The sequence below is a fragment of the Heterodontus francisci genome, chromosome 37 (genome assembly GCF_036365525.1).
Source record: "Heterodontus francisci isolate sHetFra1 chromosome 37, sHetFra1.hap1, whole genome shotgun sequence".
NCBI lineage: Eukaryota > Metazoa > Chordata > Chondrichthyes > Heterodontiformes > Heterodontidae > Heterodontus > Heterodontus francisci.
In genome coordinates this window covers 25,706,999-25,721,151 of record NC_090407.1, presented here as the reverse complement: position 1 = coordinate 25,721,151, position 14,153 = coordinate 25,706,999, and the positions used below count along the sequence as shown (strand labels likewise).

The window sequence follows — 14,153 nt, the reverse complement described above, 5'->3', positions numbered from 1 at the left end:
GACATTTCAATCACCAGCCACATGAACTGGATGTGCATGCAGCAAGGGAATCAAATGACGCTGAGCTAACCAATCTGCACCATGCAATCTCTGGGGTTCTCCCAAAACATTTTCAGTCAAAACATCAGTCAAAAGATTTTCTAATGATAAAATCTTCTTGTAATAAAAGTCATAAGGTATAATCTGCTTTGATTATTAAGGGTTAAATAATGACTAAAGCCTCTCCATATGCTTAGCAATCTTGGCATTTGCTGTATTCGTGTGTTTATTCCAGTCAGAATCCCATAGTTTTAAAATATGGAAATGAAGTTAGAAGCACACAAGAACTGCGCCTTACATATTCTCTGAAAGAACTCCAAAACTAAATTATCAAATTTAACTTCTTTAAATTGTTTTGGTATATTGAATATTTTTGAATTCTTAAACCTGGTACAAATTTGCACGCACAGAATGTTTTAATCATGAAAATAGCTTATTTGCAATTCTCTGTGGTGTCTTTTTATACATGTAAAGAACTCATTAATATTATGAAGGACATCAACCACGATGGATCTTCATTCTGCAGCTTTTTGGGCAACTGACCAGCTTGGATGGATGTTGTTAAGATACACAAGTTATCATCACGTACAATAGAAGCATAATTAGCGCATTCCTTTATCCTGCTCCATGCTTTATAACCATATTATGTCATCTCCCAAATGTTTATCGTGAGGTAATTTTAATGGGTTTAAAAGTCGAAGCAAACAGGAAACGTGCATTGGCAATGCAGGTTTGTCTTTAAAAACAAAATAAATTTCACGGGGTGGGGGGGGGGGGGGGGGGGGGAGGAGCACAGTGAATAGATCCAGACTCTATCATCAGGAGAACAAATCTGCTCAGACGTAGAGGTCAGATTACTTCCAGTCACATATTTCAAAGAATGCTGATTTACACTATAGGTTTATACATGTCTGCACTTCAATTTCATTAGTTACAGTACAATTTCACTACCCAACTCTCAAGCATACATGGAGTTATGATTACCCAAGGACTAAAGTTCCCCTCTTTTTTTGAGATTTAATTGAGAAAGTGCCAGATGAAAAAGGTACAGAAGAGAAGGGAGAAGGAGATAATTACCAAAATGTATTATTAACTGTTTAGGTTAAGTCCACTTTGCTGATAAACTAAATGTCAGGTACAACAGTATTTCCAGGTGCAAAATCTGTACTATCATTGAAATTTTTCGACGGAATGAAGCTTAACTCATTGTTAGCTCCAATGCTACAGCCATCTATAATCCGTCCATCTCCCTTCTTTACCCTCAACCCCTTTGACAGTTTTTTTCTACAAGTGCAAATTTAATTCCTTGTTAAAAGTACTGAAGAAGTACTGCATTAATCAAGATCAAGATGAGACATTAAACTGAGGCCCCAGCTTCCTGTGTTGAGGTAGATGTAAAAAGATTTCATGGCACTATTCAAAGAGGAGGGATTCTTCAAATGTTCTAGCCAACACTTATCCCTCAACCAACACCACCAAAACAGATGAACAGGCCTTTTACTTGATTGATGTTTGGGGACACTGCTGTGTGCAAATTGACTGTTACATTACAAAGAACAAAGAACAGTACAGCACAGGAGCAGGCCATTCGGCCCTCCAAGCCTGCGCCGATCTTGATGCCTGCCGAAACTAACACCTTCGGCACTTTCAGGGCCCATATCCCTCTATTCCCTTCCTATTCATGCATTTGTCAAGATGTCTCTTAAACGTCGCTATCGTTACTGCTTCCACCACCTCCCCTGGCAGCAGGTTCCAGGCACTCACCACCCTCTGTGTAAAAAAACATGCCTCGCACATCCCCTCTAAACTTTGCCCCTCGCACCTTAAACCTATGTCCCCTAGTAACTGACTCTTTCACCCTGGGAAAAAGTTTTTGACTATCCACTCTGTCCATGCCGCTCATAACTTTGTAAACCTCGATCATGTCGCCCCTCCACCTCCGTCGTTCCAGTGAAAACAATCCAAGTTTTTCCAACCTCTCCTCATAGCTAATGCCCTCCAGACCAGGCAACATCCTGGTAAACCTCCTCTGTACCCTCTCCAAAGCCTCCACGTCCTTCTGGTAGTGTGGCGACCAGAATTGCATGCAATATTCTAAGTGTGGCCTAAATAAGCTTCTGTACAGCTGCAACATGACTTGCCAATTTTTATACTCTATGCCCTGACCGATGAAGGCAATCATGCCGTATGCCTTCTTGACTACCTTATCCACCTGCGTTGCCACTTTCAGTGACCTGTGGACCTGTACACCCAGATCTCTCTGCCTGTCAATACTCCTAAGGGTTCTGCCATTTACTGTATACCTCCCACCTGCATTAGACCTTCTAAAATGCATTACCTCACATTTGTCCAGATTAAACTCCATCTGCCATTTCTCTGCCCAAGTCTCCAACCGATCTATATCCTGCTGTATCCTCTGACAATCCTCATCATTATCCGCAACTCCACCAACCTTTGTGTCGTCCGCAAACTTACTAATCAGACCAGCTACATTTTCCTCCAAATCATTTATATATACTACAAACAACAAAGGTCCCAGCACTGATCCCTGCGGAACACCACTAGTCACATCCCTCCATTCAGAAAAACACCCATCCACTGTTACCCTCTGTCTTCTGTGACTGAGCCAGTTCTGTATCCATCTTGCCAGCTCACCTCTGATCCCGTGTGACTTCACCTTTTGCACCAGTCTGCCATGCGGGACCTTGTCAAAGGCTTTACTAAAGTCCATACAGACAACATCCACCGCCCTTCCCTCATCTTCGTCACTTCCTCAAAAAACTCAATCAAATTAGTAAGACACGACCTCCCCTTCACAAAACCATGCTGTCTCTCGCTAATAAGTTCGTTTGTTTCCAAATGGGAGTAAATCCTGTCCCGAAGAATCCTCTCTAATAGTTTCCCTACCATTGACGTAAGGCTCACCGGCCTATAATTTCCTGGGTTATCCTTGCCACCCTTTTTAAACAAAGGAACAACATTGGCTATTCTCCAGTCCTCTGGGACCTCACCTGTAGCCAATGAGGATGCAAAGATTTCTGTCATGGCCCCAGCAATTTCTTCCCTTGCCTCCCTCAGTATTCTAGGGTAGATCCCATCAGGCCCTGGGGACTTATCTACCTTAATGCTTTGCAAGACACCGAACACCTCCTCCTTTTTGATAATGAGATGACTGAGACTATCTGCACTCCCTTCCCTAGGCTCATCATCCACCAAGTCCTTCTCCTTGGTGAATACTGATGCAAAGTACTCATTTAGCACCTCGCCCATTTCCTCTGGCTCCACGCATAGATTCTCATCTCTGTCCTTGAGTGGGCCGACCCTTTCCCTGGTTGCCCTCTTGCTCTTTATATATGTATAAAAAGCCTTGGGATTTTCCTTAATCCTGTTTGCCAATGACTTTTCATGACCCCTTTTAGCCCTCCTAACTCCTTGCTTAAGTTCCTTCCTACTGTCTTATATTCCTCAAGTGCTTCATCTGTTCCTAGCCTTCCATCCCTTACAAATGCTTCCTTTTTCTTTTTGACTAGGCTCACAATATCCCATGTTATTCAAGCTTCCCGAAACTTGCCAAACTTGTCTTTCTTCCTCACAGGAACATGCTGGTCCTGGATTCTAATTAGCTGACGTTTGAAAGATTCCCACATGTCAGATGTTGATTTACCCTCAAACAGTTCCTGCCTAATATTGTTACAATTAGCCTTCCCCCAATTTAGCACCTTCACCCAAGGACTACTCTTATCCTTATCCACAAGTACCTTAAAACTTATGGAATTATGGTCACTGCTCCCGAAATGCTCCCCCACTGAAACTTCGACCACCTGGCCGGGCTCATTCCCCAATACCAGGTCCAGAATGGCCCCATCCCTAGTTGGACTATCTACATACTGTTTCAAGAAGCTCTCCTGGATGCTCCTCACAAATTCTGCCCCATCCAAGCCCCTAGCACTAAGTGAGTCCCAGTCAATATTGGGGAAGTTAAAATCACCCACCACTACAACCCTGTTACCTTTACATCTTTCCAAAATCTGTCTACATATCTGCTCCTCTACCTCCCGCTGGCTGTTGGGAGGCCTGTAGTAAACTCCCAACATCGTGACTGCACCCTTCCTATTCCTGAGCTCCACCCATATTGCCTCACTGCATGACCCCTCTGAGGTGTCCTCCCGCAGTACAGCTGTGATATTCTCCTGAACCAGTAATGCAACTCCCCCACCCCTTTTACATCCCCCTCTATCCCGCTTGAAGCTTCTAAAGCCTGGAACATTTAGCTGCCAATCCTGCCCTTCCCTCAACCAAGTCTCTGTAATAGCAACAACATCATATTTCCAAGTACTAATCCAAGCTCTGCAGGAATGAGATAGGGACAGTAAACGTATTGTATAAGGAAAGCATTTACACGTGGTCTTTTATCATCCTTATTTCTCCATGGCTCCAATATCCCTAAAACTGCATATATATTAAATAAGCCACATTCAAGGTATACAAATAAAAGATAATTAAAGATACTACAGACGCACTATCCTAGGAAGTTTCTCTCAGGATTTACACTTCAGCAGAATTGATATTGTTCTTGCGATTCAGATTCTGGGAGGGTGGTATCCAGGAGCCTGCTCCCGATATACACGCTATGAAATCATTTTCCATAGCTCAGTCATAGACCCAGAATTTGAATTACAATAAAAGCAGCAGACAGGTCGCTTTAGCTAACAAATAAATATTACATAAGATGAAGTCTCGCTGAACCACCTTGCTCTCTCAACCTTTAAAAAGTCAAAATATGCTTTCCCTACCAGCTATTAAGAAATCTGCTCTGTGACCTTTACTGCCAAGTAAACTCAGACTTTCAATTCATTTTCCAGTCATTAGTTGTTGATCCTATGCAGACACATTTGCTTTATTCAGTTAGTGACTCTGCAGCGCTGACTCAGGCATGCTTTACAAAAATGGGATAAATTCAGGCTTACTTGGAGGCTACAGCTCCTATCAAAGCTTTAGTCAACAATTAACCACTTGAAATCACTGGTCGAAGCACTTTCTGCACATCAACAGTTTTTAATATATATCAGTGGCCAATAATCAAAGGACAATAGTTAGAAAAATCTACTGCAATAAAATTAAGACTTAGGAATTTACAGCTTTAAGAATAGCATTATTGTGCTTCAATAAGCAAATTGTGCCAGGGACCACAGGACAGCAAAGAAAGTATGTTCAAGAAAAGAGGGATGGACAAACGGAGTAACTAGATTAGTTACTCTCAGCTGCAGGCAAATTCTTAAAATCCATAACTCACGATAAAATTAGTTCAAACTCAAGATTAGTTTAGAATTGTATAGGTTAATCAAGGACAATTAACAGATTTCTATAGGCATGTTATGTTTGACAAATTTAATTGTTTTCTGAAGAGGTGACTGACTAGAATGCAGAACAGATAATGTTTTTCAGAAGTATTTGATAAGGCGTCTTTCAAGAGGTTTGTTTAAAAAAAAAACAGGTATATGGTATAACAAGAAAATTAGTGCATAGAAAATTTGTTGATGGACAGGAAACAAGCAGTACTAGGAGTGTTGCTTAGATTGGAGACAGGTTGGGACATGATCTTAAAACTTGCAGATGACACAAAAGTAGGGAGTTTGGCAAACAGCAAGAAGGATTGTAAAATACTTCAGGACGACAAACAGGTTAGTGGAATAGGTAGATGAAATTTAACACAGGGAAGGAAGAGGTAATATATTTTGGAAGGAAAAACAAGTAAAGGGAGTATAGAGACACTGCAGGAAGTGGATGAACATGTGCACTTTGGGATTCAAATACATCATTCCATGAAAATATGAGTGTGCAGGTAGATAAAAACAAGGCCAATATCCTTTTGGATTATATAAACATGAGCAGGGCACAAGAGTTTCACAGTGATGATAAATTTGCACATGGAAATGGTTAGGTCACAGTTAAAAGCACTGTGAAGTTTTGGACAGCCCATTACAGAGAAAAGGACATTAAAGCCATCATCAGTGGACAGCATATATTCACCAGAATGATGAGAGGTAATGAGAAACTACAGTTATGAGAAGAGATTCAAGATACTGGAACTATTTCCACTGGAGCAGAGAATGCAAAGAGAAAATTTTATAGGGGGTTTTTAAAATTATGAACAGTGTTGATAGGATCAATAGGGAATTAGTTCCTCTGGTTGTGAAATCAGTAACAAGGGTTTATCAATGTTAACATTATCAATAGTTTATAATACTGCGGCACAGTGGCGCAGTGGTTAGCACCGCAGCCTCACAGCTCCAGCGACCCGGGTTCAATTCTGGGTACTGCCTGTGTGGAGTTTGCAAGTTCTCCCTGTGTCTGCATGGGTTTTCGCCGGGTGCTCCGGTTTCCTCCCACCCCCAAAGGTAAAGTGGCCATTATAAATTGCCCCTAATATAGGTAGGTGTTAGGGGAATATAGGGACAGGTGGGGATGTGGTAGGAATGTACGATTAGTATAAATGGGTGGTTGATGGTCGGCACAGACTCGGTGGGCCGAAGGGCCTGTTTCAGTGCTGTATCTCTAAATAAAAATATTCATACTATAAAGAAAAGAAAGTACAATCCATGGCACTGTTGCTTGAATGGTAAGAACTAGTATAAATAATGTAATGAAGATTTGAAGCTACTTTAATTCAAGACAGCATCTATTGGAAGGGATTGTAGAGATTAGACTTATTTGCACAGAAGGTATCAAACCTTTAGTGGATCACAAGGAACTTCTAGAGGAGATCCAGTTTACTCTTACCACAAATTCACATTTGTTTAAATCTTTACACAAAAAATGCATTTGTTTAAAAGGTAACATTTGTTCTGCTTTCTATGGGGCTCAGTTATGCATATGCCAAGGACTTCTGGCCTCTGTACTTGACAGCACAAGAATGTTCTCCTTGAATGTAGCAATTTCTTTGCGAGCCAATCAAAAGCCACTCAAAATTGTGTCAGATTCTTTTAACAGTTAAGAATATTTAGTTTCACAAAACAATTAAATATCTATAGTTGTTGACAAAAGCAAGAGGGAAAACAGCAACTTGTTATGAATATTATTCATGGGGAGGGGAAGAAGGCTGGGCTTTGAATGCTGGTGACTAGAAAGTGATAAAACATCACATTTTTGACAGAAGAAAGTGAGGCAAGTTGCCTGATTTTTAATGACCACATGGTTAAGGGATGATTCAACATCTAAAATTTTCAGGCTTTATTTAATTATTTAACCAATAGTTTCCATTCACCTAATTAATCAAAGTGGCCAAACTTCGATGGTCTGGTGGCTAATGGTTTAGGTAAACTACTCAGTGTACCACAAACTACAGGATAGAGAATCTCCTAATTATTCTTCACAGGCTAGTTCCTGAGTGAAAGCTAAGCATATCTCAAAGGAAAGAGGGGAAAATTGGTGGGTAGGTTATTTCCAGGTTGTTCATACAATTTTTCAAAGCTGAGTAGTTAGTGGAATAAGCAAAGCCTAGTAAGCAAGCCAGCTGCCTAACCCCTGAAAAAGGTACATAAGTGGACAGGAGACAAATGTAAATGATATGAAAAGTGCTGAACCTTTATTGGTAATAGCACAAACACAAAGATCAAGCATGGTAAAGAACTAAGACCCTCCAGTATCATCAGGGAGGTTTGCATTGATCCTGGAACTTTACGAATACTGTGAGTAAATTGCACAATTAATTAGGTATATCTAAATTGACCATTTATTGACAAATCAGTCTCTCTTCACGCCACCCCGGTGGCTGTGCCTTTAGCCACCTAGGAATTCCCCACTAAACTCTTCTGGCCATGTACCTTGAAACCCATCTGTTTGACCAAGCTTTTTGCCAACCCCAATATCTCCTTCTTTGGTTCAGCATTAATTTATTCCTTTTGCCTCTGTGAAGTGCCATGAGACATCTTTCTACATTAAGTATTATTTAAATACAAGTTCTTATTGTTTATCAAAATTCAACTCTACTGACAAAAACTGCATCTGTCTTGTCAATCCAGAATTGTGGGTCGTTAAAATGAATGGGCTGTACACCAATGGACAGATATTACAAATGACCGTGGGCGCTCAACAATTTAACCTTCTTTACCCTGCAACACCAAAATCAAGACAGCCCCAATTGATTGCAATCTCACAGCTATGGTCCTACCAAATTCATGGCCGCGAAAAATGCGTCATGGACCGTGAATTCTCGGGTCCTCTGTGAAATTGGCCATTTTGTGAACTTTGCGTGTTTTATTTATTGACACAGGGCTCACCTCACGGATTGCTGGGCATGTTGCAAATAGTGTGCGTTTTAGTGATTGATACAAGACTCAACTCACTGATTGGTAGATTAGAGAGGGCTTCTGCTAAAGTTTTGAGAGTAGTCTCATGTATTAGCAGACAAGCGAGAATGCCAGAATGAGCAAATCAAAAACGGCCACAACCATTACTGCAGCACATCAAGTGAAAGAATTTGGAAGCTAAGTTCTGCATGCCAATGGTGGTATACTGACTTCAGTGAGTAAAGAATGTGACCTGTTTATAGTCAGCTTTTTACAATACTTTTTGAGTGTACAATGAATGCCATTTGAAACCAGAAACCTCCCTTGTCTTTTTCAAAAAAAATTATTTTCATACTTTGTTGCGACATCCTGAAAATTTACAATTTAAATACCTGAAATCGTGAAATTCAGGATTCTTAAAATGTCATGACTGTGAAATTTGTAAAATTTGACTGTGAATTTGGTAGGGCTCTACTGATAGCATCTATCCTTACCTGTGCCCTCTATTCAGTTAATTTGCTGGGCAGTATAAAAATTACCAGCCCAAAGAATGTGCTGTGGCTTAATCCACTGCAAAAATAAATGATATATGTTGGAGACTCACACCTGTTTTTTTTTTCTGCTGTGAATCTCTTGCTTTGCAATTTGAGGATTAGCAAGGGTGGGAGCGATTAACTGCACCACTTCTATTGCTCATCCACTTCTGAATAAATCAATAGTCGTAAGGCAAACAGGGTTATCCAAGAATGGATTATAGCCAGAGTACTTTTAGCAAACTTACACATCATTAACTCAGCAATACAAGTAATTAGGGCTACAAATTTAGATGATATTCTAGCTGTTTTAAGAATATCATGTAATGCCTTAACAGTGATAAGAATTGACTCTGAGAACATTATCCCAGATTCCAACTGTTTACGAAAGGTAAATGCATTTGTCAAATCTTTTCAGATAAACAGCCCAAGACGCTGGGGTACTGCTTCATGAGTATGGGGCAGGGTGGGGGTGCTTTAAATCCTGAAACTCTTATGAACTTGTTTAGGTAGAGTCGATTAAACAGTTAGTCAACAACTGTGACACAGCACATTCAAATCTAACCCAAGGACAGGTGACAGCTCAGTGGCATCAACAACAAAATCCAAATGTTTTGCATTGCAGCTTATTCTTGGAGATATGAAGGTCAGAAGCATACACTAAAAAGAATATTTGCAAAATAAAGTAACATTTTTCAGTTTCACATCTCAAGGGAATCATGGCCATTTACTTTCATCTATTTTGTATCTATAAAAAGGAATGACGGACTGATTTCAAAATTCCCATGCATTTAGAGCCAAGAAATAGTGTATTTGCATAAAACACATCAACCCAGCTACTGACCTATATAAAAGCAGCAAAACACAGGTTTCTTATTCAGAATATATATCATATAGATGCATTTCCTAAAAACTTTGAAAGGCACAGTATCAAATAGTAAAAACGATAGGTCTTAAAACATGCAACAGGTCTCTGACAAGATACATACACTTTGCAAACAAAGCACTGCGTTTCATTTCTAAAGGAATAAAATTCAAAAGCAAAGAGGTTATGTTAAACTTATAAAGAATCTTCATTAGACCACAGTTGGAGTACTGTGCAGAGTTCTAGTCTCCATATTACAAAAAGGTTAAAGATGCAAAAAAGATTTAGGTGGATTCCAAAACTGAGAGGTTGTAACTATCAGGAAAGACTGAACAGGCTGGTGCTCCTTTCTCTAGAAAAGGTTGAGGAGTGACTTAACAAAGGTCTTTAAAATTATGAACTGGTTTATCAGGGTAGATGTAGAGAAGATGTTTCCACTTGTGTGTGTGGGGGTGTGTGTGGGGGTGTGTGTGTGTGGGGTGGGAGGAGGTCTAAAGTCAGAGGACATAAAAATAGCCAATAATAAATCCAATAAGGAATTAAGGAAATATGTATTTGAGGTAAATAGCATAAATGCAATTAAGGGGAATTTAGATAAGTACTTGAGAGAGAAGGATTAGATAAAATTGGGTGGAAGGAGGCTCATGTAGGGCATAAACATCAGCATAGACCTATTGGGCTGAATGGTCTGTTTCATGATGTAAATTCTATATAATTCTTAAGCTATTATTACATACATACATAACATTGGAAAAATTATGTTGAGGTATACCTTCTCTACTAGTCTCTACTCTGCACTACACCTCCCCAGTTTTAACCTATTCTGTAAGAAACACAGGAGTCAACTTTATAATTACATAAACAATGCAGTACTAAAAATGGTGGTTGCAAGATTTTAAACTAGATTTACAGTACGAGACACACCTTTTTCTTCCTGGGGTGGGTATGTTAACAACTTGTACATTGAGAATGGTTCCCCCACCATAGCACAGCCCCTGTTCCAGCCTCAAGCCACTGAACCCACACACAACATTTTGCCATCCTGGGCCCCAAATGCAAGAAGTAAAACAATTTAAAAATAGAAAGCTAAAATTAAAAGTACAACATTTAAATGTGTCTCATTTGTATTCATGTAGGATCTGATGCATTCATGATGTCACGTGATCATCAGGGATCAACCATGTTACAGGCTTATTGTAGTATTATTATATACATAATGACACAATATTACATATATGAACACTTGATTGACACAAAATGCTCAAGTATTTTAATTTTTAAAATATTTTTTCATTGAAAATGTTACTAAAAACTTCCAAAATATCTCAATTACTTTGTGCTCCTAACTCTCTCAAAATAAGCTGTTTCTGTGTAGTTTACTACTCATTGTGAATCAACAATTTGCTGCTATATGCAGTGATGACAAAGTGTTATTGTTGTTGAAAATGGCTTCACAACTTATATACACTGTCTAAGAATGCAATACTGCTCTCCTGCCACTATCTGCATATCCCTGTGTAGTTTGAGCAAGAGGTTTTATAATATTATAAAAGCACAAGATCTGGAATGCCACACATTACCGTCACGCTATAAGTAAATTGGTGCGTTAAATGCAAATTTATTTTTCTAAACAGCAAACAATACAATGGGCAATCAGATACAACTATCTCAGTGGAATGGTAATCCTGAACTGAACCTCAGTCATCTGTGGTAAAAGGCCCACATTCAAATTTTTTTTCAAATTCTTCCATGGGATGTGGGCGTCGCTGGCAAGGCCAGCATTTGTTGCCCATCCCTAATTGCCCTTGACAACAGAGTGGCATGCTAGGCCATTTCAGAGGGCAGTTAAGAGTCAACCACACTGCTATTTGTCTGGAGTCACATGTAGGCCGGACCAGATAAGGACAGCAGATTTCCTTCCCTAAAGGACATTAGTGAACCAGATAGATTTTTATGACAATCAATGATAGTTTCATGGCACCATTACTGAGACTAGCTTTCAATTCCAGATTTTGATTAATTGAATTTAAATTCCACCAGCTGCTGTGGTGGGATTTGAACCAGTGTCCTCAGAGCATTAGCCTGGGCCTCTGGATTACTCATTCAATGACATTACCACTATGCCACCGTCTCCCCAATATGATAGTGACCAGATTTATTAGTGATGTTGATTGTGGGATAAATATCAACCAGGACACCGCTGCTCTTCTTTGGAATAATGCAATGGAATCTTTTATATCCACCTAAGAGGGCAGACAGGGCCTTAATTTAACATCTCATCTGAAAGAGGGCGTTTTTGACAGTATTGCAGTGGAGTGTCACTCTAGATTTTTGCACTTAAGTCATGGAGTGGGATTTGAACCTAAAACCTTGTGATACAGAGGCGAGAGTACTACCAACTGAGCCATAGTTGACCTGACACCAAACTTATTGGTACCAAAATGTCATATGGGGGGTGGGGGGGGAAAATTACACTTAAGCCGATGCAATTATCTTATCACCTCAAATCTCTCTCACCACCAGTACTTCACCCTGTTATAAACAAAATGATCCTTCCAGAAGCAACCCACTTTTGAAAGGACAACTGTACCACTGAGTGTTTTCTACAGTTTGGTTGTCACGGCATGAAAATGTTCCTTACTACTATATTTTATTGAAATCCCAGTGAGAAAAATACATTACTTTTGAATCACACAGGTACATCACAAGTTTTATTAAACCAGGCTTTTGTACTAATTTTTTCCCATTTTTCAAATCCTTAATTTTCAGAAGCTCTCAGGAAAAAAAGATTAAAACAAGAATTTGGCAGCGTAAAGAACAGGCAATAAAAATCAGTGATGATTTGTTGATTAACTGACTTGTTAAGTGTTGAATTACCAACTTGTACACTCCACCTTTTCCGATGACTGGTAAAAACAATATCCAAATGATCCCCTTTGCTCTGATGTCAAATGGTGGGAACTATTGGTGTTACGCTCCTCTCCACCTACCTGTCACTGCTGGTACTACTGCTGCTGCTGACTGAATCACTGCTTGATGACCTACTCCGGGACCCACTGCCACTGGGAGATCGCCGTGACCTTGATGCTTGGCTAGATCGCTGTGGGGACTGGTTTCCTGACCGTGAGGAATGTGGGGATCGACTCCTGCTGTGTTGATAATTTTTTTCCTGACGTCTCCCTCTTACTTCCCGAGTAATATCTTCCCTGTAGAGGTCTCGGTGCACTACACTTGATATTGCAAACTGTTCCCTCCCTCTTTGTTCATAACGTGGATCATGAGCTTCAAATCGAGTTGGACTTCGACTTCTTGACCCATAATAAACTCCATGTTGTATAGTTCGATCTCGAGGATCTCTATAGTAATCCTGTTCATAATGTCTGGGACGATCAAACCCTGCCGCTGTACGATCGTGGTGTCCATAGGCACTGTGATCATAAGTACGCTCCCTGTTTTCAGAAGCCCTGTGTTTTGTTTGGGGAGGGGGAAGAGGAGAAAAAAATAAGAATCTGTCAAGCATCAGCAACATAACAAAAAGTTCCCCAAATTGCCCCTCCTAAGCTCTGGGAAAATAAGTATTTGAATTTTAACTAGAGAGTATATGGAAACAATAGAGAAATTAGCAATAGCAATGTATTCAGTAGCTGCTATCTACAATAGTTGGCATCAGGTTTCTCTTTAATTTAACTTTTTGAATTAGGCATCAGTAGAGCTTCAGCATTTTCCAATTCCCAAGTAATACACTTAAGAGCTTTTGATATTTTCACAGTAAGAATTCTCCCACTAACTCTTCCCTCTGTTCTATCAATTACTTTAAATTACACAACTGATCATTTAAAAACTATTCAGTAAGTTCTTCTATTTTTAAATATTGTGTCATACACCAAATCAATCCATGTGGGCTCTTACCATAACATTTCAAATTAAGAAGAAATCCATTTTGTAGCCAGTGTTTAACCAGAAAACTCATGATTGGAAGAAAGCAGGAATTAAGGAGCAGCAGCAGAAGTTGTGCTAATTATCTGTACGAGATGATGGTGGTTCATTTGTTGAATATTAAAATTGGCTAACCCTCAGTAACTACTTTGAGAAGGACACAAACAGACGGCACTTGCTGCAAGATGAACCTCTGTGCCCACACTTCCAAGTGAGTTCCCCTGGGCATGTACTTGGCAGAACATTAAAAGTTGCACCAAAAATTCAGTAACATTGTTGGTTGCTTGCTGTGGGCTTATGGAATCCAAAAGAAGACATGAAAGCTGGCCTGTTTCACTGAGGAAAAAGTCATGGCCAGCATTCAGCTGTAGACATGGACAAAAGCATTGATTCCCACAAAACTGCTAATTTCTTTTTACAATAGTCAAGAAAATTCATTGCTTTAAAAAAAATTTACTGCTTTCTTCCAATGCCCATCCTTTATAGTTAACC

The 14,153-nt window shown here is 39.7% G+C and overlaps 1 protein-coding gene across 1 annotated transcript in view; it reads right to left on the bottom strand.

Annotated features, from left to right (window-relative positions):
• LOC137352188 (msx2-interacting protein-like) overlaps positions 1-14,153 on the bottom strand; it is a 125,701-nt gene that overhangs the window by 82,916 nt on the left and 28,632 nt on the right. Inside the window, exon 3 of the mRNA XM_068017377.1 lies at positions 12,716-13,189. Coding sequence (XP_067873478.1) covers positions 12,716-13,189 — 474 coding nt within the window. The remainder of the gene's footprint in view (positions 1-12,715; positions 13,190-14,153) is intronic.